The sequence below is a fragment of the Ruditapes philippinarum genome, unplaced genomic scaffold, assembly GCF_026571515.1.
Source record: "Ruditapes philippinarum isolate M1 unplaced genomic scaffold, ASM2657151v2 ctg2680_1_1_1_1, whole genome shotgun sequence".
NCBI classification, from domain to species: Eukaryota; Metazoa; Mollusca; class Bivalvia; order Venerida; family Veneridae; genus Ruditapes; species Ruditapes philippinarum.
Window position 1 is genome coordinate 225,620 of NW_026855094.1, and position 23,035 is coordinate 248,654.

At 32.9% G+C, this 23,035-nt stretch overlaps 1 protein-coding gene across 3 annotated transcripts; it reads right to left on the reverse strand.

The window, feature by feature from the left end:
• Positions 1 to 352: 352 nt before the first annotated feature.
• On the reverse strand, positions 353 to 9,739 carry LOC132742095 (uncharacterized). Of its 3 annotated transcripts, XM_060730399.1 has the most exons (7): positions 9,613 to 9,739; positions 7,223 to 7,921; positions 4,694 to 4,777; positions 4,240 to 4,296; positions 3,614 to 3,915; positions 2,090 to 2,194; positions 356 to 976 (listed from the first exon to the last, which is right to left on the reverse strand). In XM_060730399.1, exons 2-7 carry the CDS (start codon positions 7,296 to 7,298, stop codon positions 437 to 439), a joined length of 1,164 nt encoding a protein of 387 aa, XP_060586382.1. In that variant the 5' UTR covers positions 7,299 to 7,921; positions 9,613 to 9,739; the 3' UTR covers positions 356 to 436. The 3 variants fall into 3 exon arrangements, with proteins under 3 accessions (XP_060586383.1, XP_060586382.1, XP_060586384.1); XM_060730400.1 differs by lacking the exons at positions 7,223 to 7,921; positions 9,613 to 9,739 and adding an exon at positions 5,324 to 5,452 and having other exon boundaries at positions 353 to 976; XM_060730401.1 differs by lacking the exon at positions 7,223 to 7,921 and having other exon boundaries at positions 359 to 976; positions 9,613 to 9,711.
• Positions 9,740 to 23,035: the final 13,296 nt, after the last annotated feature.

Sequence of the window (23,035 nt, forward strand, 5' to 3'; positions counted from 1 at the left end):
ATTTAGGCTGTGTGAAATATGACCTTCACCACCAAATTCACTAGACTCGCGTGCATTGATATATTCCTACTCTGATCTTTTATTGAGTTAACAACAGATTTAACTACTAATCTGATAATAAAAATAAGATTATTTATAAGGTCAGGGATCTATGCATTATGACAATCTTCAAAATTGTATAGAAACAAAAAAAATCTGTTCCTACACTACTATTTAGTATTGTATTAATGCGGTGGCATAGCATTTTTCTCAAATGCAATCTTGTTCTTTTTGTTTTACAGAGTAAAATATTAAAAGAATTTGGTATTTTATCGATACAAATACATGTACATGTATTGAAATAAAGCAAAACAAATTCTATACGAAATAATAAACATTATTAAGCATAATAAATATTGAATATTTACATTATAAATACGTATCTTTAAAATATTATTTACAGAATGCATTTAATAATCGGTCTACATGATTCAAAATACGGCACAATATCTCCGCGTTTTATAACGTAAATATCATTCAAAGTTTTGTCCAGTGGATAAACGTTTTGCTCATGGAATAATCTTCGCGTAATGATACTAAGCACTGATTGGTCAAAACGATGGCACCGTCCATCGAAAGTCTGTTCCATATGACATAATATTTTTTCTAAACTTCCGGTTGGCGCAATGCAATCTTGATTCAATGCGCATGTCGCCCACGCTTGAACAACAGCACGTGACATCCGGTCATAATGAAACATGACCGTTGTAGCCCACGTTTCTCCAAATGGTCTAAATTTGCAGCGATCTTCACCTAAGAACTTGAATGTTCGTCCGTCTGTTTGCTTTGTCAAACTAAGTTCAACTCTGTCCGAGGTGGAAACTGTGTACAGCATACTATATTTCTTGGTATACATTACAGCAGAATCTATATCGTTGGTCGTGAATCTGACAGAACTGTCCATCCACCATACAAAACCAAACTCCATTAGTAATTGCTGAAATAATGACACAGAAAAGATCATATCATATCACTATGCCGGCATGGCCGAGTGGTTACGCGTAGGATATAAATATCTCTAGCCGCGTGTGTTTAATCCCTGTCATAGACAAGTCATTGTTTCCTGTAACATGAAACTTTACACTCAATGCTCAGTACTGGTTGGTTCAAGGAACGGATTCGAATGTACCAGCTTAAAGCGGCCTACGCAATCGAACTAAAATAAACTACGTATTAACAAAAGATGAAAATGGAAAGTAGATACTTCGAAAACATTTGTGTACGGCACCGCTTATGACGTTGTGACAACGTTAAGGCTATACCGTATGCGCATTGATAAGTGCGCTAAGATATAAATGTGGTGGTAATAGTGTGTTTAATTGGAAAAACTTTTGTTTCCTTGTAAATAGAATATTATGCATTAATAAAGTTTTTGTTTTATAATCATTTAGTATTTCTGGATCACCCCTCATACTGACGTCATGCTTAATCAAAGAGAACGGGAGAAAATATCTTGTGGCCACTGGATGGTTTTCACGAGATAGATAAATAATTACACATGTCAACTCTGTAACACCGTATAACAAAGGTACATTTTGTATTTAAAGAAGATAAGAAAATAATTATACCAAAAACAGTGGCCACGTTAGCATTACAAAATACAAAAAATGCATTTTTTTTTAATAAGAATAGATCATATAAGTAGAATAATGTGGAATAAAAACATTAGTACTTAATTAAAATATTGCTTTTATATCAGGATAGTCAGCTCACGTGACTTGAGTATTGCTAATTGTTGATTCGTGTGTCTTCATAATCAAGAAAAATAATTAATACCAACCAAACCGGCAGTATTGTGGTGTGTGGCAATTTTGAAATTTTTTAATATAAAATTAACCACTATCTTATTCAGAAAATGGGCTTACTATATACATTGAATATTGACATTAAAAACTTCCTGTCGCCTTGTTTAACTGAAACATTATATCTGCGACGTGTGGCAAACAGCCTGGTAAATGTAAATCTATATCCTTGACAAAAGAATACTGTATTATGATGCACAAATGATGCACGAGCAATTTATGTATTAAAACTGCCGGTTTCATTTTACCTGTACAATAATCGGTTTAAATGCGTAAGTATGTAATACTTTCACGTGAGGTGGAAACTGGTCAAACGGGAATCTCCTTATTTCACATTTGCAGTGTTTCAATACCTGAAGAAGAACAGCAAAAACACATTGGAGCAGATAGAAATGGAAATCAAAACGTTTTTGTTTATTGTAAAAATAAAAATAGAATTAAGGTAGAACACCCCTAATGGGCATTATAAGGAACTGTAAAATTGACAATATAGGACAGTTATATCCCTTAAAGGTTACCTGTATGGAAAATTAAAAAAAAAGACGGACTGGTTTATGAGTTATGGACATTTTTCTGAACTAAAACGTTGCTATTAGAAGGGCTTTTTTCAGAAATGAGGAAAATCTATAATATTATCATTATGAAAACTGTTTTCCTATTGTTCATTGTAAAGAAACAAATAATAACATTCAGGTAACAAATTAAACTAGCAAAATGATTGTTTCTAAACAAAATGTTTTTAATATGTATAAAAATGTAACCCTACCCCACCCACTTTAAACACCTATTTGACAATTTTCCTATGTAAAAACCCTTATTCAAAATATCCCTAAAGTTTACCACAATGAGGGGCTGTTTTCAAAGTTTGCCTAAATTTTCTTAAAAGTATATTGGTTAGTCCTGCAAAATATAAAATACTTTTACCGTTATTAAACTTTGAATATATCTCACAATGTGGTATCATATTTGCTATTAAATTTGTCATTATTTAGAAAATAAATACCTGCAATAATTATATAATTAAAATCAAACACTTTTTTCTTCCATAAGGAATTTGAGAGACATATAAAAATGTTGAAAAGGGAAAAAAGAAAGAAAAAAAATTGCCCCCGCTGTGGTTTGAACCCACGCCCAGTTGACATTGATTCTAGCCTACTTGAATACTCTTCAAAGTGGAGATAATGCATTAGGGGTATACCACCCACATTTTTTTTTTCATATTCTGTGGCATATGAGATAAGTATGTGTTATACATCTACACGTTACCGTAATTATAAGCAAAGATGCAAACAAGCAACAATGCAAAATTCGACAAAATGCGAACATACAACTAGACTAAAAAATGCGAAAATGCAAATATGCGAAAATGCAAAGAAACGACCTGAAAGAGGCAAAATCACGACAAATTTAATGCATCGTATTTTATCCTCATTTATTAGTGTTGTCCTTTCGCCTTTTTACATCAAAAATGAGAACATGCGAAAAATTAAAGAAACGACAAAGTTGAATGTATTTTCGCATTTCATAGCAAAAATGGCGTAAATCAGCCACCATAATCATTTGACTTAACAACCAATGCAAAGTCGCACTTATGCTGGAATTGAGTAAAGTTGAAAAACAAATGCAATCTTCACATAATGCATAACCTGCAGCTTAAATAACAGAGGAATCCGATCCAATGCGTTTTGTACGCAAAGCAGAAAAAAAAACCATTCGCAAGTAATGTAGGCCCTACATCTTGCACAAACTTTTTTGATGTCCAATTTACTTACCATTCGAAGCTGACGTGACGTCATACCGAGGTCATACACAATAATTTTCACGTTTTTTGCATACTTTGGATTTTCAAGAAATCTCTTATGAAGAGAATGAAATAGACCCTGTGATTGTGGGTAGTACTTCCGGTCAATTGCAGTCGCGAAAACTGGAAACTCTTTCATTCGGTATGGTTCGGACATGTTCACTCCCACTTTCCAGAGGTAGTCGTCTGCTATTCCGCGCGGGTAATTCTGAATAACATCTAAATTTTCCTCTAAAGAACTGTTAAAAGTTTCGTTGCACATAAACGAAAGTTCTGAAATAGGAAAGATAAAGTTACAATCTCTATTTTGTTTGATTTAATTTTTCAAATCAAAGCGGCACTGATAGATTGGAATGGCGACTTTGCAGTTGCTCAACTCTATACAATGTTACAATACTAAATCTATTTTGACAGTCTGTGAATTATTTTTAAACCGCCAAAAACACTATCAGAATCTAATGGGAATAAAATAATAAATAAATAATAAATAAATAAATAACAACACCTTAATTCACGAAACGTTGACTACTTAATTCTACAGCAACTCTTAAGCCGCCAATTAATTTTAAATTTAAAACTTGAATTTTTTTATCTAACCTTTGGTGTTATCGTTTGGTATAAAGGCAGGTTCTATAAAATCTTCTTTCGGTATTCCTGAAACCAAATATATATAAAGCAATGTATGTCTCAAAAGGTTATATATATGTTGAATGGAATAAAAAATGTATTCAGTTCTTAGTTTTATGTCCCTTTAATTATAAGCGCGTGTATACTGGGTCAGTTTCAGTATATAATAGCATGTTTAATTATATGTATAATTTAACCCTCAATCCCCTGAATATCTCAAATGGAATTAACCAGCTTCCACATTTGTAACTGACCATTATCAATTATTAGGGATATCAAGATGTAAATATGGAGTTTGTAAACCCTCAGTATAGAGCCTGGTCAGAACGTGCAGTGTGACCTGGGTCAGTATTTGTGGCAAAGGATAATCATTCTGGATCGGTACAAGCATGTTAAAGGTTGGAATATAATTATAATAACATACCATCAAACATGCTGAAGTACAGGATCAACAACAAAAGCAACGTGGTAGTGTTGATAATGGATACCTTACCAAACACGTGCCAACCTATAAATAGAAATAAAAAGTGTTGCAACACATTTGGCGCAGCATAAAAAACCCGAGTGGAAGCCCTCTAACCTAAGATTTCCTAAAGTGGCATTTCAACCACTTACGAATTTCGTTCCTACAGGTTTTTGCTTTTTATTTTACGTTAAAACAGGCCGTTTTCTTATAAAATTAATAATTATGTTATTCAAATAAGATGATGATAATAATGATAATATTAATAATAATAATAATAACATAACAACAACAACTACAACAACAATCAAACACAAAAAACAACCAAAGACAACAACAACAACAACAACAAACAAACAAAAACCAAGAAATATGTTAAGCATTGAGCATTGTGCAAAAAGTAAAGTCGATGCAATAAATATTGGTTTCATTCATTGACTTAATTTTAATTTCATATGCGATGTATAAAAGGACCATTATTATTTCGATAAAGTACCGATTTAGAATCTACAAAGCTCTGAGTAACCTGTTAATTGAAAGAAAAAAAAAAGAATACAAAAAAAAAAAAACAACAAAATAAAACAGCTTTACCTTGCATTCGATTCATTTTTTTAATTTGTTCTTTGTTATAATTTCCAGAAAATGCGTAAACAATAACATCCACTTTAAATAAGTCTTCACTAAAAGTAAGCTAACTGTATATTAAATAAAAAAAACGGATACCCGGAAATATATTATCTGTTTTACAAATTAGATGTCGCCGCGGGGTATTCGGCTTGAACAGAACGGCCATGTCGTGATGTTTTTGATGCTCAGCATGTTCGAAAACAAGAAAAGCAATATACTGGTAAATCATAGTTTTGTTTGATAACGCAATATCTTTAAATGTTTTCTTTGTGTTTACATGCGTATAAGTTGAGAAAATTTTACCCTATCACCGTCTTTAACGATCGCGACTTTTCGGCACTTTCTCCAATCGTTAAACATCGGCACTTCCCGTATACTTCGGATGAAGGGCAGTACTAAAAGAGTATAGCTGTTTGATACCTACTTCTATTATGTTTTTTCTTCTTCAATTTACCCGCGTCACATAAATGGAAAGCTATAAATAATGACACAATTCTGAAACTTTACAGCTGACATCAAAACATAAACAAACAAAATGGCGGAATAAAGTGACTGAAGTAGTTCCAATATGTCGCCTTATTGTTTGAATTTTTTGTTGGTCATTTAAAATAATTTCACAGCCAGAAATACTCATGATTTGTGACAGAACATTGGTTAGCTGGCTTACCCGATTTACGCAGTTAATACCACCCTTCAGAATATAATTGAAACAATAAACACATATTATTGTATTACATGGCTTAATTAATTGAAATAAAATATTAGTCTATATTAAATTTATAATATAAATATATTTAACATTATTTATAAACCTATCATTTTTACTGAAAAAGAAAATGAAAAAGAAAGAGAGCAGAAAACAATATCCGTATTCTTAAAATGTCGAATTTTCAAATTGTACACCAAGGTAAGTATATTTCGACACGTGAACCGAAAATATTTCATTTCTTTAAAGGCCCGATAAGCTTCAAATTCACGTATTCAACTTAGTGAGTTCAAAATTTTAACTTCGTGAATTAACGTTTTCAACATAGGCCTACGGAACTGACGAGTTCTCGATTTCAGTCTCATGAAATCGAGAATTCGTGAAGTTGAATTTGTGAAGTTGTAATCGTGTTTCATAAAGTTAAAATTGTGAATTCGTGAAGTTGAAATCGTAAATTCGTGAAGTTGAAATCGTGAATTCATGAAGATGAAATCGGGAAGTTAAAGTGTCCCTATCGGTCTTTCGTATGTGTCCTGGACAATTGATACTGTACTTTTATTACTATAGTAGATAAATTTTTGAAAAGTTATATGGCCTAGTATAAACGCATGTAATTGCGTATATAACTCGACCAATTATGTGTTGCTTTTGCAAACAGCCGTTTTTACATAGCCATATAACCGTGCCCAGTTAAAACTACAAAACAATTGTCACAGTTTCAACTTAAATATTACACTACATGTATAAGAATTATGTTACAACCAATGTTGCAGTAATTAAGCTCGGTTGATTATATATACTTTTAATTCAATAGTGAATTATACACATATTGGGTTGGGTGTGTTAATTAATGTAATGTACTTTATGCTATTTTAATCAAACATGCCGCTACTTATATGCAAATGCCACTATCAAATTGAAAGTTTGACTCGCTTTCTTGCTTGCTTTCTAGCTATACAACCTACCTACGGGCATGCCCTGACCTGTACACCCCTCCCTTGCCCTCCCTTGCCTCTTACCCATTTTTAGTTTTCTTAATACATTTCAAGTACTGAAAACCACACACCTTCATTTGATGAAAAGGGTAAATTACTTCATAAACTAACAAATATTAGACGCTACTAAAATTATGCAAGTGAAATTATATATTTTCTTACATGAATGCTTTAAGATATCCAGTGTTTTAAATTTCTTCCATTTATTACATCTTAGTTTTAAGTAAGTACAATCCATTTTTACGTATTAACTGCGTCTTTTATGTGTCTGCCTTTTTGTACGTAGTTGTTCATAGTACTGCCTTTGTTCATGTGACTGCCTTTGTTCACATGTCAGACTGCCTTTTTGTACGTCGTAGTTTTCGTATTTGATGCGCATGTCTAAATGTACGTCGTTGCTGTTTTTTTATTTTATGTGTACACTGGAGTTTATGTATTTTATGCGCTGGTTTTGAAATTATTGTTCTCTTTATTTATGTGTCTGCCTTGAATTACGTCACATTTTCCATATATCATGAGCCTGACTTTTTCTGATGATATATTCGTATCTCACGCGCTTGTCTTTTTATGTATCGTTATTTTCGTATTTAAGGCTCCTATGTAGTAGTTGCCTATCTTTTTGAACGCCATATATTTCTTATCTCATGTGTCGTTTTTTATGCACGTCGTATTTTTTTGTATCTCGTTTGCCCGTTTGTTTTTTATAAGTCGTAAAATCTTGTCTTACATGTCCTATCTCATGTGTAAGTCAACCTGACTTTTTCTAGTGTGCCTACTTTTTCTTTACCTTGTAGTTTTGTATCGTATTCCCCTAGTTACATGCATAACATTTTATTAAACCGATTATCCGTCTATTTACATCTGAAAAAAAAAACAAAGAGAGGGAAATATGATAAGGTATTATGTCAGCTGCGTGAAAACAAGAACGTATTTTTTGTATCATTAAATTCACATTCGTTTTATGTGTAGATAAAATAGCTGTAGATTGATTTAAATATGACTACTAGTCTCTTATAGGTAATGCGTTGGACTGTGAATCAGTAGACCCGGGTTCGATTCCAAGTCAGTAACTTTCTTTGAGATTTTTCATTAAATCCTTTCTACGGTCATCCGCACGTCGTACCTCTGCTCTGATATGAACAGAAGTTATCAGTTCCTTGCAAAAGTGATAACAACTAGACTATCTGCACAGGAACGATGCGGTAGCTGTAGATTTTTGTGGTAAACATCTTGTGGTTTACTGCTGCGATCCGGAGGCTAAACTTCCAACACCATCACCAAATATCTGACTGTTTTTCACTAACTATACGGTGCAAAACAAATATAATTATTTCACAGGTTTTAAAATTTAACAAATGAGCCGCGCCATGACAAAACCAACATAATGCGTTTGCGACCTGCATGGACCCAGACCAGCCTGCGCATCCGCGCAGTCTGATCAGGATCCATGCTGTTCGCTTACAAACCGTATGACAAGTAGAGAAACTGATAGCGAACAGCATGGATCCTGATCAGACTGCGCGGATGCGCAGGCTGGTCTGGATCCATGCTGGTCGCAAACCCATTATGTTGGTTTTGTCGTGACGCGGCTCATATAATTCCAGCGTTTACACCATGTGATATTCCAAAACAAATCATCATATAATCAGCTCTTATAAATTTAGCCTAGTATTCATTTTCTTAGTTCAGATCATTTATATCAAATATATTTAATATTGTACTCCATCTAGCCTCTTTTTCATTTTCCGAGTCCAAAAATTAACCATATCGAATCCGTACAATACAAAAGAAAAAAAAAAGAAAAGGAAAAGTTGTTGTATGTTGAGCGTTTTCTGTAATATAGATGCGTATGCTAGGGATACATATCGTAAAATGACATCTTGTTATTAGATTTTAATTATAATTTATATGATCTTAGATTATGATCTCAAATTTAAGTAGATCGCCAGCCTTGTTTTCGAAATATCTGCCTTTGGTTTGGTTGGAACATATTTATTTAAGCTCGATTGCGAAACAAGTTCTTGCAATTTATATAAATCACTTTCGAGTCCGCTTCCTGGAACCAACCAGTACTGGTGTCATGAAAAAAACATGGTCGTGACCCGATTAGGGCTTGAACCTATGATCCCTGGTTTGAGAGGCAGACACCTTAACCACTAGGCCAACCCCCCCCCCACTTAAATCAAATTATCTGCCATTGAATTGCTTGTGATATATCTTCTCGTACACCACTGCAAAACCTATATTGGACCCGCCAGCATCTCGTCCAAAATTAGTTTTACAGCTGTGTACTCCAGCAATAGAATTCAGTATTGTACTCAGTAATATATAATACAAATAAATTTACATGCGCTCAGAAATATGTTTTATAGGCTACAGTTCAAAACTTTTCTCCTAGAACGCGGTAACATATTCGTTCTCAAAAGCAGACGGAAAACAGATAAATCTAGATTTCTTATAAACTAAAAATGCAAGACAAAATGTTTAAAGTTTTCACTCAATTATGTAAAAGTTTTATGCAAACGGTAAAACAAAACGTTAAGAAAAGTCACCTTTTTGTTCCAAATTTATATTATGAAAATACCGGTATCCGATAAACTTGAAATAAAGAGACTTTAAATTTGTCTAGTTTCAATTGTCAAAATGTTAATGTCCTTGTTCTTTTTTTATACAAATACTACATGTACTATGTAAATCGTGGAAACTCTATACTATTATGCGAAAATCATGGTGGCGTGGAGGCGACATTAGCGAGACTTGTTTCAAGTTTATGGATGAGGAATAAGTCGTGCTGCCAGTGGTCTAACGGCATGGCGGCGTGAAATTCTTTGTCGGGCGGAGATAATTTGACAGATTAGAGGTTCTCCGTGGATTAATTCACACGGAGTCTTATTCTAGAAGATTTAATTTATAGTGTGTTTAATTAAGGTATTTTCCTACAACGTTTTGATTGAAGTTTTTTTTTTCGATCCGTTAAATGCATAATGTATGATGAGTAGTCTTTAAACAACTTACGCTGATTTGTCTTCTTGATGAAATGACAAGAACATAGTTTAAATGTAAAAGACCATTTAAAACATGGGGTAAGTTCTTAAAGACAATGTAAATGATAGAATATTCCTTTTAACTATAAATTTGTAACAATCTTAGAAACAGATTTTAAGAAAGATGCGATGAAAAATGGTCCGTAAATTAGTTTTTGACACATATTACAAAATGGAATGCAAGCTTAATTATAAAAGTTAAATTAGCACCTAAAACTCACTTTTCAAAGATGAAAATTGCCATTTTTGACAAATGTTTTTGTAGTATATACAAAAGTTTTCCGACGAACTCCGTGACAGTTATCACAAGAACTCCTGACAAGTTATCATAAGAACTCCATTCTTCGTATAACAGTTCCTCCCCCGTATTAATTACAAAATTAGAATTGAAATAGAAATCTCGTTAACATAAGACAAAGTACGTACTTATGAAAAAAAAGAAAGATCAAATTTGAATAAATCATGACGTTTTTCGGACCCCTGATTCTCATGATTTTTTGAGCACTTGATTTATCATAAGTACTCGTACGTTAATGCATAAAAATGATGCGATCTTCCACCTTATTTTCCTGTTTTGCTACTTAGTATAAGGATTGTTTTAACCGTAAAATAAATGTTTTTATTTCTAACATTTGCATAATATATAGCATTTCTTTTATATTAATAATATATCTTCAGCTACACTCACTCCATCTCTCTATCATACTTCTTCTTAATTGACTTTAGACATCACAAAATTTCTAGAATGATTGAATTTGTACTGATTTTCATCAGAATCTTTACTTAAATTTACTTTCTGATTTTATACGTTTTTCAACTAAAATAACGTTTAGCTACTATTTAAACAAAAACTTCAAAAGCCTCGTTCCCATCCCCGGGGTTTTGTCTCTTATACCTTAGAGATGCCCCTGTTTGTCTCAGAACACTCTCGACTCTCTCTTGGCTGAAACCTCATAGATCTGCTGGGTGAATATCTCCCAATCTCTGATGAATAACGTATCTACTCCTTGAAGTGCTCAAAGGTGAGTACTGCTTCCTACCTAGTGCTTAGCTCTCCATACGTCAATGCATACCGTGTTTACTTTACCATCATTTTTATTACGCTTGGTTGCATTAAAAGTATCTATTATTAGTAAGCGGCTGACTACCCTAAAGTGAAGCTGGGTTGTGTTGGGGGCAGAGTTTTGTTTACCAATTAAGCTATAACTTGAATTACCAAAGTAAATATAATTGCCAACGGCTGCATCCTGTCCCACTCGACATTTCATAAAACGGAAACCTATTCTACAAAAATTCATAAGAATTCTACTGAGACAATTCACATACTGCAAATTTCAAAATTCGATTCTGTTACTGAAGCATCGTGCACATTATACAGCTTAACTTCGAATTATAAAAACGTAAATTCCTTGATAAAAATTATGGTCAATTGATATCAAAATCCACTGGCATGTTAAATTGTGCATATCACCTTCTGTCTTCTCCTTGATATCTACACGACATTGAGATGTTCAGGCATTGACAGAGGATCTGAAGTACGACCGACGGCGTAAAAAGGAAATGAAACGTGTAACTTGCGGATCAGCAGCTGATATCTAGAAGTCGAAACTATAAAATAGGCAGGGACGACGAGATTTAGTACTAGGGTCCATGAGCCCTTGAAACGCAATTAAGTCTCAAAAGGTAGACCCTTTGCTTGGGACCAGTATTAATCAGGGCTACTTTACCTTACCATTATGAGCTCAGATTTCTATAAGTTTAAGAAACTGTTTGCCACTGAAAGATATACTATGCTCAAATTTCATATTTTAAGAAGACCAATTTTACATGACCTGTAATATGGAACGCAACTTCCAATACACAATTTATTTTTTCTTTTATTCAAATTGGACATATTTGGTAAGAATTACATAGCTTTCAATAAATTTCTTTGATGCAAGGATGAGCATGGTATATCTTTAATAGTTATCTACTTTTGGCTACAATACATCTCTTTGGCTTTCAGTCAATGAAAATTGCACGTCACCACTTTGTGTATTATAATTCACCCTTTAAGAGAATGCTGTTGACATGTCCGGGGTCCGTTCCCGGCAGCAAAAGCTTCTTTTTGTGCTTAAATGGGCGTATGGACCAAAATGCTTAGACTAACATAAATTGTGTATTCTCAATAACAATACTGAGGAATTTCAGAAAAGAAGATTTTGAACACTTTTATGTTAAATACGTATGTATATAAAAAGTGCATGACACCTCGAGAGGGGCCCAGTTTTTACATCGGACTTTATTTCTAAAAACGTTTATAGAGAATCACTAGTTTTGTTTAATTGAACTTATCTAAGCTGTAGCCTTTGTGATTTAAGAGCTTTGTTTTTTATTTATCAGGGATACCAATGAAATCATCGATGAGTTCAACTTTGACCTTTAGTCCATGATTTGGACAATCATGGTAGAGGTTTAATGATATTCGCCAAATATCTAGGCAATAGACATTGTTGTTTCAGAGATAAGGAATTAAAATGATTTCACACTGACTTTCTATATCCAATATACCTAAATCATTTGAACAGTTCTGTTCTTGTATAGATTAATGCTAGGAAAATCTCATGCAAGTTTCATAATTTCAGTAGTTTAAATAGTCGTTTTAATTAATGTAACATAAAACGACGCATGCAAGAATAATGATTTTGTGATTTGCTCACCAGAGAAAACAAATTTTCAACAACATTTAAAAAGAAACAAATCTATTAGTTTACAAGTCAAATAAAAATAAGCCTGCTCCTTTCTTCTTTTCCCTTTTTAAAGGTATCTTGGAAAATTTCTTGAACAGATAAGAACAGTAAGATGCCTTCTTTGATAAATATATATATCTCAAAATACGGCTACTTGTTTCATATCTGTACGCTATAGACTTTCATAGACATTGTTTACAAATATGGCGGTTTAAAAGCATTTTTGGAATATCAAAGGGTAAAAAGAATCACTTTATGACAATCTAAATAATCAGAGAAATCGTTACAAGTCAAATTACATGCTTTGTCAGAAAATGGTACAATGAAAAATGCGGAAGTGCAGTTCTTCGGGATCTTTTTTCTGAAAGAAAATACCTAAAATTGTTTATATTACTTTTTAAAAACATGATATTATACGCAAAATACTCAAACAGTGACTGATTTTCCACATGTTTTTCTTACCGAAATTTGCACGTAACATTATGGTTCATAAGCAGTGATTGGCATGTCGCCATACTTCTGCTAGAACACAGTACATTGATGTTCATATCAAATGTACTTATCACACAAATATTTTCATGCCGAGTATTCAAATGCTAATTATTACATATTTAAGAACAAGACCTGTGCGCTTCACTTTTCTCAGTGCTGAAGCAACATAGAAAAACAGACTTACCTGCCTTTAAAACCTAACGAATAGTTCAAGTGTGAAGTGAATACCTTAAAATTTTTGTTTTAGAAAAGGGCAAGTATTCAAAGTTAAAAAGTAGAAAATAAATTCTAAAGTTATCTTCACTTCCGCTTTCAGAAACATAACTTAAAAGAACTCGGAAAAGGTTAAGTATCTTGAACGCGTTACATTCACAGGAGAAAGTCCGGTTAGCTGAAGAAATTTTTTTTACCGTTCAAGCTGTTAAAGACTTAAAGAGTACTTCAACAAGTTTGTTTACAAATGATATTAACGAAAAGGTTGATAATAATCACAAGGCAGAACATCACGATTACATACACACATTCATACCTTAGTTTAACTTCTAGTAAGCATCTTTAACTACCAGTTGCAGCAATTGAATAAAAAAAATCAACGTAAACAAAATTATTTCTAAGATTTCTTAGATTTTCAAATAACGACTATGCACATTTTCATTCTAATTGCTCCGCGCCCACAGGCGCGAAGCTATTTTTGTGTACTATATATTTTTGTCCATAGACCCGATTTTTATCAATTAATCCGTTCGATTTACAGGTAAAATTAAATTCGGAATCAATAATTTCTATTTCTATTATGTTAAGGTGACAACAGACACTTTCCGTGGTACTACCATAAATGTCATTAAAACCAACACATTTTGCTATTTATTTAAATCTCGTGCTTTAAATGTCTTTGATCTTCATAAAAAATAACATATTTGAAAAAAAATGCATTTGTAAATAATTTGTAAAGTTTTGAACAAAAATCCTATTATTTTAAATCGTCCTATCAAAGCCATTCTTTACTTTTTTGTCATCAAACTTTTGCAAAATATACATAATTATAATATCTAGGGAACCGTGTCTCAGATTATTTCTATTTCTCAAAAAATATTACGTAACGTCAAACATTTGATGCGACTTTTTGCACCATACATTTTACGTAATTAAAGATAATTAAGTCACAGATTCAGCTAACAAAAATCACTGACAGAGTTCCCTCCGTAAATGAATTCCCTTTCATGTGCTTTAAACCACATGAAAATTGCTTGATTATTAAAAATTTAAAGTTATGCCTATTCAAAGTTAGTACGAAGTGTCATAAATCGGCTGTTCTCTCTCAGACCCCTGCGTTTCACGCATAATTATTGCATAACACGCAAATATCGCACCAAAGGGGGTCACAAGTTGCGGTAACATACTCTAACAACTTTTTTATGACCCAGTGACATCTGACCAATTAAAAATCTGTTGATAAATATCGTTTTATAGCAGAAATTTCTTCAAATCTTAACGTGATATACTGTGTCTCAGATGTCACGTGAGCTAGTATTAGTAAAATTTAAGGCACCCTGTGGGGGAAAATGGAACGCATTTAACGTGCGACCGCCAGCGAGATAATTTATTTGTTTCACTTTCGAAGTTTATTATCATCATCATCATTACATGTATTATATTATATCAGTGTCCCGCTGCCTGTGTATTCGTGTATGAAATTCCGATAGATATAAATTCATTAAATAATTAAAATAACGAAAAAACTGAGCTTAATTAAGTCCGTTGTACAGTGTTTATTAGTACTGTGTTCGATTTACTGACGAACATAATATTCAAAACATTCACTAAAAATATATTTCAATATCTGTCCGATTTTTCTATCGAATCATAGAGAAAATCATCATCAGATTATCATAAAATATTTTAGAAATTTGTCATCACCAGTCATATCTATAGGCGATAACATAAAAATGCTGTCTGTTTCTTTTTATACTGTAAGAAAACGAGGTTGAATTAAAGCTATTGGATCCGTACAATTGTCCATAAACTCAATGTAATATGTCTATCAGATTACGGCCAAACAGATAATTACTGTCCACTAGTTTATTTGCTGCATGTCTTGCTTGGACACCCTTTGATGTTTTGCATCATTTTCTTATTATTTCATGATATACCATTTGCCGAGAAACATGTAAAAAAACATTTTCATTGATGAACGTTTTTGTTTTGGCTTATTTACATATGAGTTTTTATATTTCTTACCATGATACCTTTGGAAAAAGAGTAACATTATAGATGAAAAAGAAAATGTACATGCTTTGATATTTTTTATCATCTAATATTACTGACTACAGTAGTGAAACAAACAGAACAATGTTGCACTACTGTCATGTCACATTACATTTACAAGTCTTGTAAGTCTTGTTGTGTCGCCTCTACGGAGTGGTTGCGACATATAGGGATCACTTCTCCGTCGTCTGTCTGTCCGTCTGTCTGTCCATCTGTTCGTCCGTCACAAAACATGTCCGGACTACTCCTCATAAACTACTGGTGCGATTTCATCCAAACTTTACAGGAATGATCAATACCAAGTGTTGTTGTGCATATTGTCAGCATTTTCCGGTTCAATGATTTTTGTTAGAGTTATTGCCCTTTAATAATTTTTATTTTTAAAGTTTGTCCGGACTACGTCTCTTATACCACTAATGCAATTTCAATGAAACTTTACAGGATTGATCTGTAGCTCAAGTCCTTGCGCATTTTGCACAGGTTTTCCGGTTGAATAATTTTTGGCCGAGTTATGGCCCTTTGATAAAAAAAGGTGTTTTTTTTCTGTGTGTTGCTAGATACACAAAAAGCTTGTCCGGACTACACCTCATAAACTACTGGTGCAATTTCATTCAAACTTTACAGGAATGATCAGTACCAAGTCTAGTTGTGCACTGTCCGTCTGTCTGTCCGTCTGTCACAAAACTTGTCCCCACTACTCCTCATAAACTACTGGGGCAATTTCATCCTAACTTTACAGGAATTATCGGTACCATGTCTAGTTGTGCATATAATCAGCTTTTTATGGTTAAATGAATTTTGTCGGAGTTATAGCCCTTTAATCATTTTTATTTCTGAAAGTTTGTCCGTACTACTATTGCAATTTCAGTGAAACTTTACAGGATTGATTGGGAGGTCAAGTACTTGTGCATAATACACAAATAAAAGCATTTTAGCCTGATTTTTATCACATGCTGCAGAATAGTCTCGACATATTATAGGGATCTCTTCTTCGTTATATATGTGTTCTGCCGCAACATGAAAATAGTTGCAACATATGGAATCACTTTTTTGTTGTGTGTGTGTTTCTTTGTCTGTTCATCTGTCACAAATTTGTCAACCCTAACTGTACAGGGATAATCAGAACGATGTCTAGTTTTGCATATCGTCAATATTGGTTGATATTGCCCTTGCTTTATCACATGCTGCAAAGTAGTCTCTACATATAGGGATCACATCTTCGTTTGTTTTGCCCTGTTAATCATTTTTGTGTCTTCCACTACACTGAAGCTGCAACATGAAATTGGCCATCATGAGGCGACACATGTGATCACTGATCGCTCTTGTTTGTATTGGAATTACTTTTCGTACCAGGTAGGCATCAGTGAAAACATGTTTTCCTTTTTATCTAAATTTAACATCTGGCCCCTCTCTCATGGACATTGCATACGAAAGTATAATTATGAAAAAAAAAAATGTTTAACAAAACATCCAGGATAATGTACAGTAGATCTTAATCTGAATATAACATGACCTGTGCGTAGGAATGATTTGGTAAAGTATCTGTATTAAGCGCATTTTTGCGCGGAGCTTCTCAATTGCAGCATTGCAGCAACATTTGTACTTGTTACATGCAGAGTTACATCAACGCAAAGCTTCAACATTTACGATACAATTATTCACGAAAAGTAACCTGTAAGTCTATCGGGCAGCTGAGGGTATTTTTCTTAATCTACTTTTCTACATCCCCTATTTACTTACTAATCTTTACTTTACTTTACTTACATAACTTTACTATTTGGCCTCACATAACAAGTAAATTGCAGTAGTATTGTCACAAATAGTCTGGGCATTATTTTTTGAAGTATATTGTTTTTTCATGAAGGAATAAGCAAAAATGTCTGTTATATATACATGTAACTTGGTTATAAAGTAAATTGGTTTTTAACTATAGAATATATTTTACAAGTATCATCATGTTTTAAATGTCTCCTATAAATCTATCGAGATTGGCCCAACATGTTTTTTTAATATGATTGAACATTGTGATGTATTGTATATATGACATGCTTGGAATGAGACAATAAACTATTAAACTCTACATACATTCTTACATACTAATTTACATACTTAATTTACTTAACTTTAATTACATTTACCTAACTCACTTATTTACTATTCAAACAGACAAACACAATTATAACTTACTCACACGCTCGTTCATTTACTAGCTTACTCACACTTACTATGGAAAAATGTCAACTTTTTGTTTGCTTAAGGAATTGGTTGAATTATCAACATTTTTTCAAAAGGCATTAAAAACTTTATATTAATAAAATTGTACTATATTCTGGACATCAATATAAAAAAGTGCAAACGTTTACCATCTTGTTTGAAAAAATATTGACAATTGAAGTCAAACAAAAACAAAGAATTACTATTCATTATATTATCTGAAGAAAAGTTTTGCTGGTTACATATTTTTTTTCAGTTGAACTGTACTAAAAAACCGTAGTTTTTTTTTAATTACTACAAATAAAATCAGTGACAAATGTCTATGAACAGATTTTTGTGGTTTATTGACACAGGCACTTTTTATTTTACATCAAATAAGAACAGAGTGGGGTAAGAAAACCTCTTAAATTTTGTCATATAAAATAAGGGCATGGCATCAACATGATATTATTTATTCTTGCATATCAGACTGGCATTTCCGTGAGTTTTACCCATGCCGGAAATTTCATCTGGCATGGGGTGTCAGATGAGTCGCGTGCTGTACAATGGCACGCTTAGGATGACGTCATTTTACCGTTATGAATGAAGTTGTAATTCATACGCTGTTGTAAGAAAGTAGTTACGGTTGTAATGATATAAATTTCCATTGAAAATAACGATAAAGAATTTAAAATATAATGGAATATGGTAGAATATGCCAGAAAAAATATCTGACATATGTTTGCGGTTCGGATCGGAATATCCGTCCCTCGGTCACCCGCCCGTGGGCGGTAACTCGGCAAGCCTCGTGTGGTCTATTTTCTAAATAAAATGAAATAAAATGGCCGCCATTTCCTTATTTTCGACGATAGGGCTAGGGCATCACCAAAGTAACTATGACTCTCATAAAATTTAGTTCTTTGCACACTAGAGTTCTTTTCTCGTATAAAATATCTTTTTGTTGAATAGTCAAAAAGTAAACATCCGTTTTCAACGGAAGTAATTGTAATGTGAATAATTTTGTGTCAAACTGGAACATGCAGACGATTAAAGCAATCAACAAAGGATTTTTTAGCAATTTTAACCAGTGAAACGTTACAGATAGAGTTGGTGGACAGACATCTGTAGGATATCATCGTTATTTTGTAAATGCACTTTGTCAAAAACCATGCGAAGAATATTCTGGATACAGAAGGATCAGATTTCACAGATCATAACCTTATAAATGGGTTAGTGTTTTGTTTTCTAAATAAAACACAGCTTATTGTATGTTTATGACTGCTAGATATCATCACTTGCTTAAAGAATAAAGGTAAAACAGCTTCTCAAATAGGCCTACAGTACACTTAAAACTTGCAAGGTAAGGACAGTTTAGTTATTGCTACTCTTGGTTTATTTTTGTTTCAATTAGATTTAGTTTACAAATTCAGATCATCAAAGTATTTGTTCGGGGTAATGAAATGGGCCTCGGGTAACAGTATTTTTCTCGAGATAATATTTATACTGTTACCTACAAACACATGTGTTATTTATATATTGTTACCCAGTCCAATTTCACACAATTGACAGTAAAAATTATGCATACAAACTTATTTTCTTTTTAATTTCAGATTTTATATAAAAAGATTTTAAAAAAAAAACTGGCTAAACAAAAAGAAGAAAAAAAGTCAAAAGTTTTTGGGTTGAACCCATGCACTATTAAAACTCTGTGTCCTCACTGAAAATGAATACTCTTTAGAAAGGAGATTCTGCACTAGGTATCCAACACCTTAAAACTTAGTACGAGGGAAAAAAGATTTCTTGCATAGAAGACTGGCTTTTCCGTGAGTTTTTACCACCATGCCGGAAGAGTCGCGTGCCGTACAACAACGTTTCGTGCCGTAAAACAGCGTTAAAATGACAGTATTTTAGTAGGGAATTGTTTGCTTAGGGTGACGTCATTTCGCAGTTGTTATTAAAGTTGTATATTCATACGCTATTGTTAGGAAAAAGTTATGGATGAAATTACTTTTATTTCCATGAACAAATATCTTATTGAGGTAAACCATTTTAATTATGAAATAATATGGCAGAATATGCAAGAAAAAATATCTGACATATGTTTGCGGTTTTGATCGGAATATCCGTCCCTCAGGAACCCGCCAATGGGCGGTAACTCGACAAGCCTCGTTACCGCCCAATAGGCGGGGTCCCGTCGGGACGGATATTCCGATCTGAATCGCAAAATATGACAGATATTATTAGTAATAAAACATTTCATTAAACATGTGATAAGCACAAGATTTTTTGTTTAAGATTTTTAACGTTTTACGAGGATTTATAACAAAAGGTCTTAATGAATGAAAGTTCCATGTACTCACACTTAAATGCATATCTTTAAAATTGATTTAATATTTGAAAGAAATATCATTGCCTTTGAACCAAAGTCGAATACTGAAAAATCTTATGAAATTATAATGGATTTTGCCCATAGTGATAATGTACTAGTATATAAAAATCCAAAATAAATTAATGTTCCGTTCTGATCATGAAATTATCATGGATGTTGACTACATTGTATACTTTTGAACTCTTAATTTAAAGTATTAGATCAAGCATTTCTGGTGTTATTAGGCATTTTCACACTTAATATGAGTATAATATTAAGCATGTCGTTTTTTTACGCATTTTGACAAAGATGACGAGTGTATGACATCATTTATCAGACCATATCCAATCCTTCTAAGCTGTCTTTATAGAAACAATTATTCAACCCATTGGATGAAATATATTTGGGATAGCAACTGTAATTTCCATGTACACACTTGATGATTTTTTGAAATATTTGTTTTTATAAGTACACTTGTCTAAAGGCAATATAAAATGTCAACTGATAGATATGAGGGATGATTGCATATTTGCTTATTTAGTGTTTATTTAGTGTTTGATAAAATAAGTTTAAGTTTTATTAAACAATCTTATCAGCCTTGGTCATACATTGTAAATATGAAGTAAGCACTATAAAAAAAAATTTTTTTTTGTCGAAAACGAATACTAGAAGAATTCAGGAAGTTTTACTAAACTACCGTACATATGTGAATAAATACAGGTCCATAATGATCAAACAATAAGTTCGGCCTCTGAATGCTTGATTATTTTTTCAACACTTGTTTGTTTTTAAATATTTGATATTTGCATATGAATGACATAAAAATATCAAGTTGCAAATATCACTTTACCAGCTTTCAAATAATATGCAGTGCATTCAATTGGCGTGATGTACGATTTTTTTACCGACATAAAGAGTATTCATAGTATAAACATGTACATTCAAAAGATTTGTTATTTTTATGCTTTCAAATTATTTTGAAATTACATTGATTTATATTATTGTTTTTCTTTGTTTCAGAAATGCTTAAATCAAAATGATATTTATTCAATCAGTATCTTGCAATTAATTATAACGCATCCGTTTTTCGAAACTATAGAATACTTATATTTTTGAAACTGAAAATATCTCTTGGGCACTGTGTATTAGTACGATTTAACTGCCTGGTAAAGCACGGTGCAGCAAATTCCGTTATTAGGAATCAAACGGAAATGGTAACCATGATCAGTTCCAAGCCATGATCTAGTATTGAAACAGGATATTTTAAATATTTGAAAGAAATCGTTAACCTTATTATGGAAAACATTTGTATTCACCTGGCCATCCTTTTTATGTAACATCTTATTCACTTACACAAAATTAAGCAATTTCAAGCCGCTCATCTCACAAGAGTAAAGATTCAGATCTTTATATCCCTTTTTAATGTACTTCATTGTGTTGGCAATGTTCACCGTATCCACAAATGACGTCATCCAAGAGAGACAACTTGAATCCGGTCGTCTTTTGTACCATTAGTTTTCCATACTCCCTGTCCCTTCTACTCAGATGAAGGTTGATATAAGCCATATTTCGCCTTTCTTTTGCCCAGGTATTATCAGGTCAATGTGGTTGTTCAGCTTTTGCGCAAATATAGAACCGATTGAGATTACCTCACAGTGTTATTCTTAAACCACCACTAGTGGAGTTTAATAGAAAAAAAAAGAAAAAATATATTTTCCTTTCGCGATAAAACATTATTTTTATTTTCACCTGCTACGTTTGGGATTAAAACAATAAATTACATTTATTTTACGCAGTTAAATATCTTCACTTGATTCTACATGTTTGCTTAAACAAATAAAAATTTACGAATCATCGAGGGAACCTATTTGATTGTACATGTCATGTTTGCTTTTAAAACAAATATTTACTTTACCTACTGTATCATAATACTTCATATTCTTTCACGTATACCATCCAACAATAACCTTGAATTTTGTTTTATAGTTGAAATAGGTATACTTCTAACAAATAATTACAACACTTCTGCTAGAAGCTGCACGTCGTCCCTGAAAGGATAGTAGAGTTATTTCTTCGAGGATGGGTATAAAGCAAAATGCCCCTGAGCCATAAAAGGAGGATATCGAATGAGTGTAAGTTTAATACTGAATTTATTGAACGAGTTGAATAAAAGTATATTATGCTAGCCTCTGGCGGGCGTAATATGTTATAATCAATGAGTTCAATAAAGTTAGTATTGAAACTACACGAATATAATATTCCGTTAATCACTTGTCCAAAATAAGAACTGTTTACAGCTATAAAGAGTAATTTTTCATTGACGCGTATCGTTAACATCAGCACGCTTTAACGCTATGTTTGTATAATTATAACGCAAATGACGTCACTTCAAGATGTTATTTTACCAGTGTAATATCGTTTTTATTTGTTTGGGTCGTCAGACCAAACAAATAATGGTAGCGAAATTTCAGACTCTGATGCTGTTAATTGCAAATGCCGAAAGTAGTCCACTTTTTTGAAGCGGTTATTTCCTTTTATAAGTACACTAACGCCGAAAAATTCAGGGGAGATCACTGCGTAAAGATGGTCAAATGACAGGCGCATTAATTTTCAAGCAAAATAGTTCCCGAATGGTCGAATATTTCTAATATTGTTGTATTCTTTATAGATATACATGCTTATAGTAAGTTCCATGATTATTTACAACTGTGTTAAGTAATAGAAAGAGCACCGAAACAGGAGGCTATCTGATTTGTACGAGGGGGGGGGGGGCGTAGCACCCCCCCCCCCCGAGTATAAATCAGATTGCCGAGTGTTTTGGTGTTCTTTCTCTTTTGTATCATAGTCAAACATAAAAACACGTTCCCTGTTGTCACAATATGAA

What these genes read in the sequence shown, in the direction of transcription:
- LOC132742095 (XM_060730399.1), bottom strand. Translation starts at nt 7,298, where the DNA reads ATGGATTGTACTTACTTAAAACTAAGATGTAATAAATGGAAGAAATTT. An exon ending in GTACTTCAGCATGTTTGATG is followed by an intron (nt 4,297 to 4,693) that starts GTATGTTATTAT and finishes ATTTGGTTTCAG; the next exon opens with GAATACCGAAAGAAGATTTT. An exon ending in CGTCACGTCAGCTTCGAATG is followed by an intron (nt 2,195 to 3,613) that starts GTAAGTAAATTG and finishes GTTCTTCTTCAG; the next exon opens with GTATTGAAACACTGCAAATG.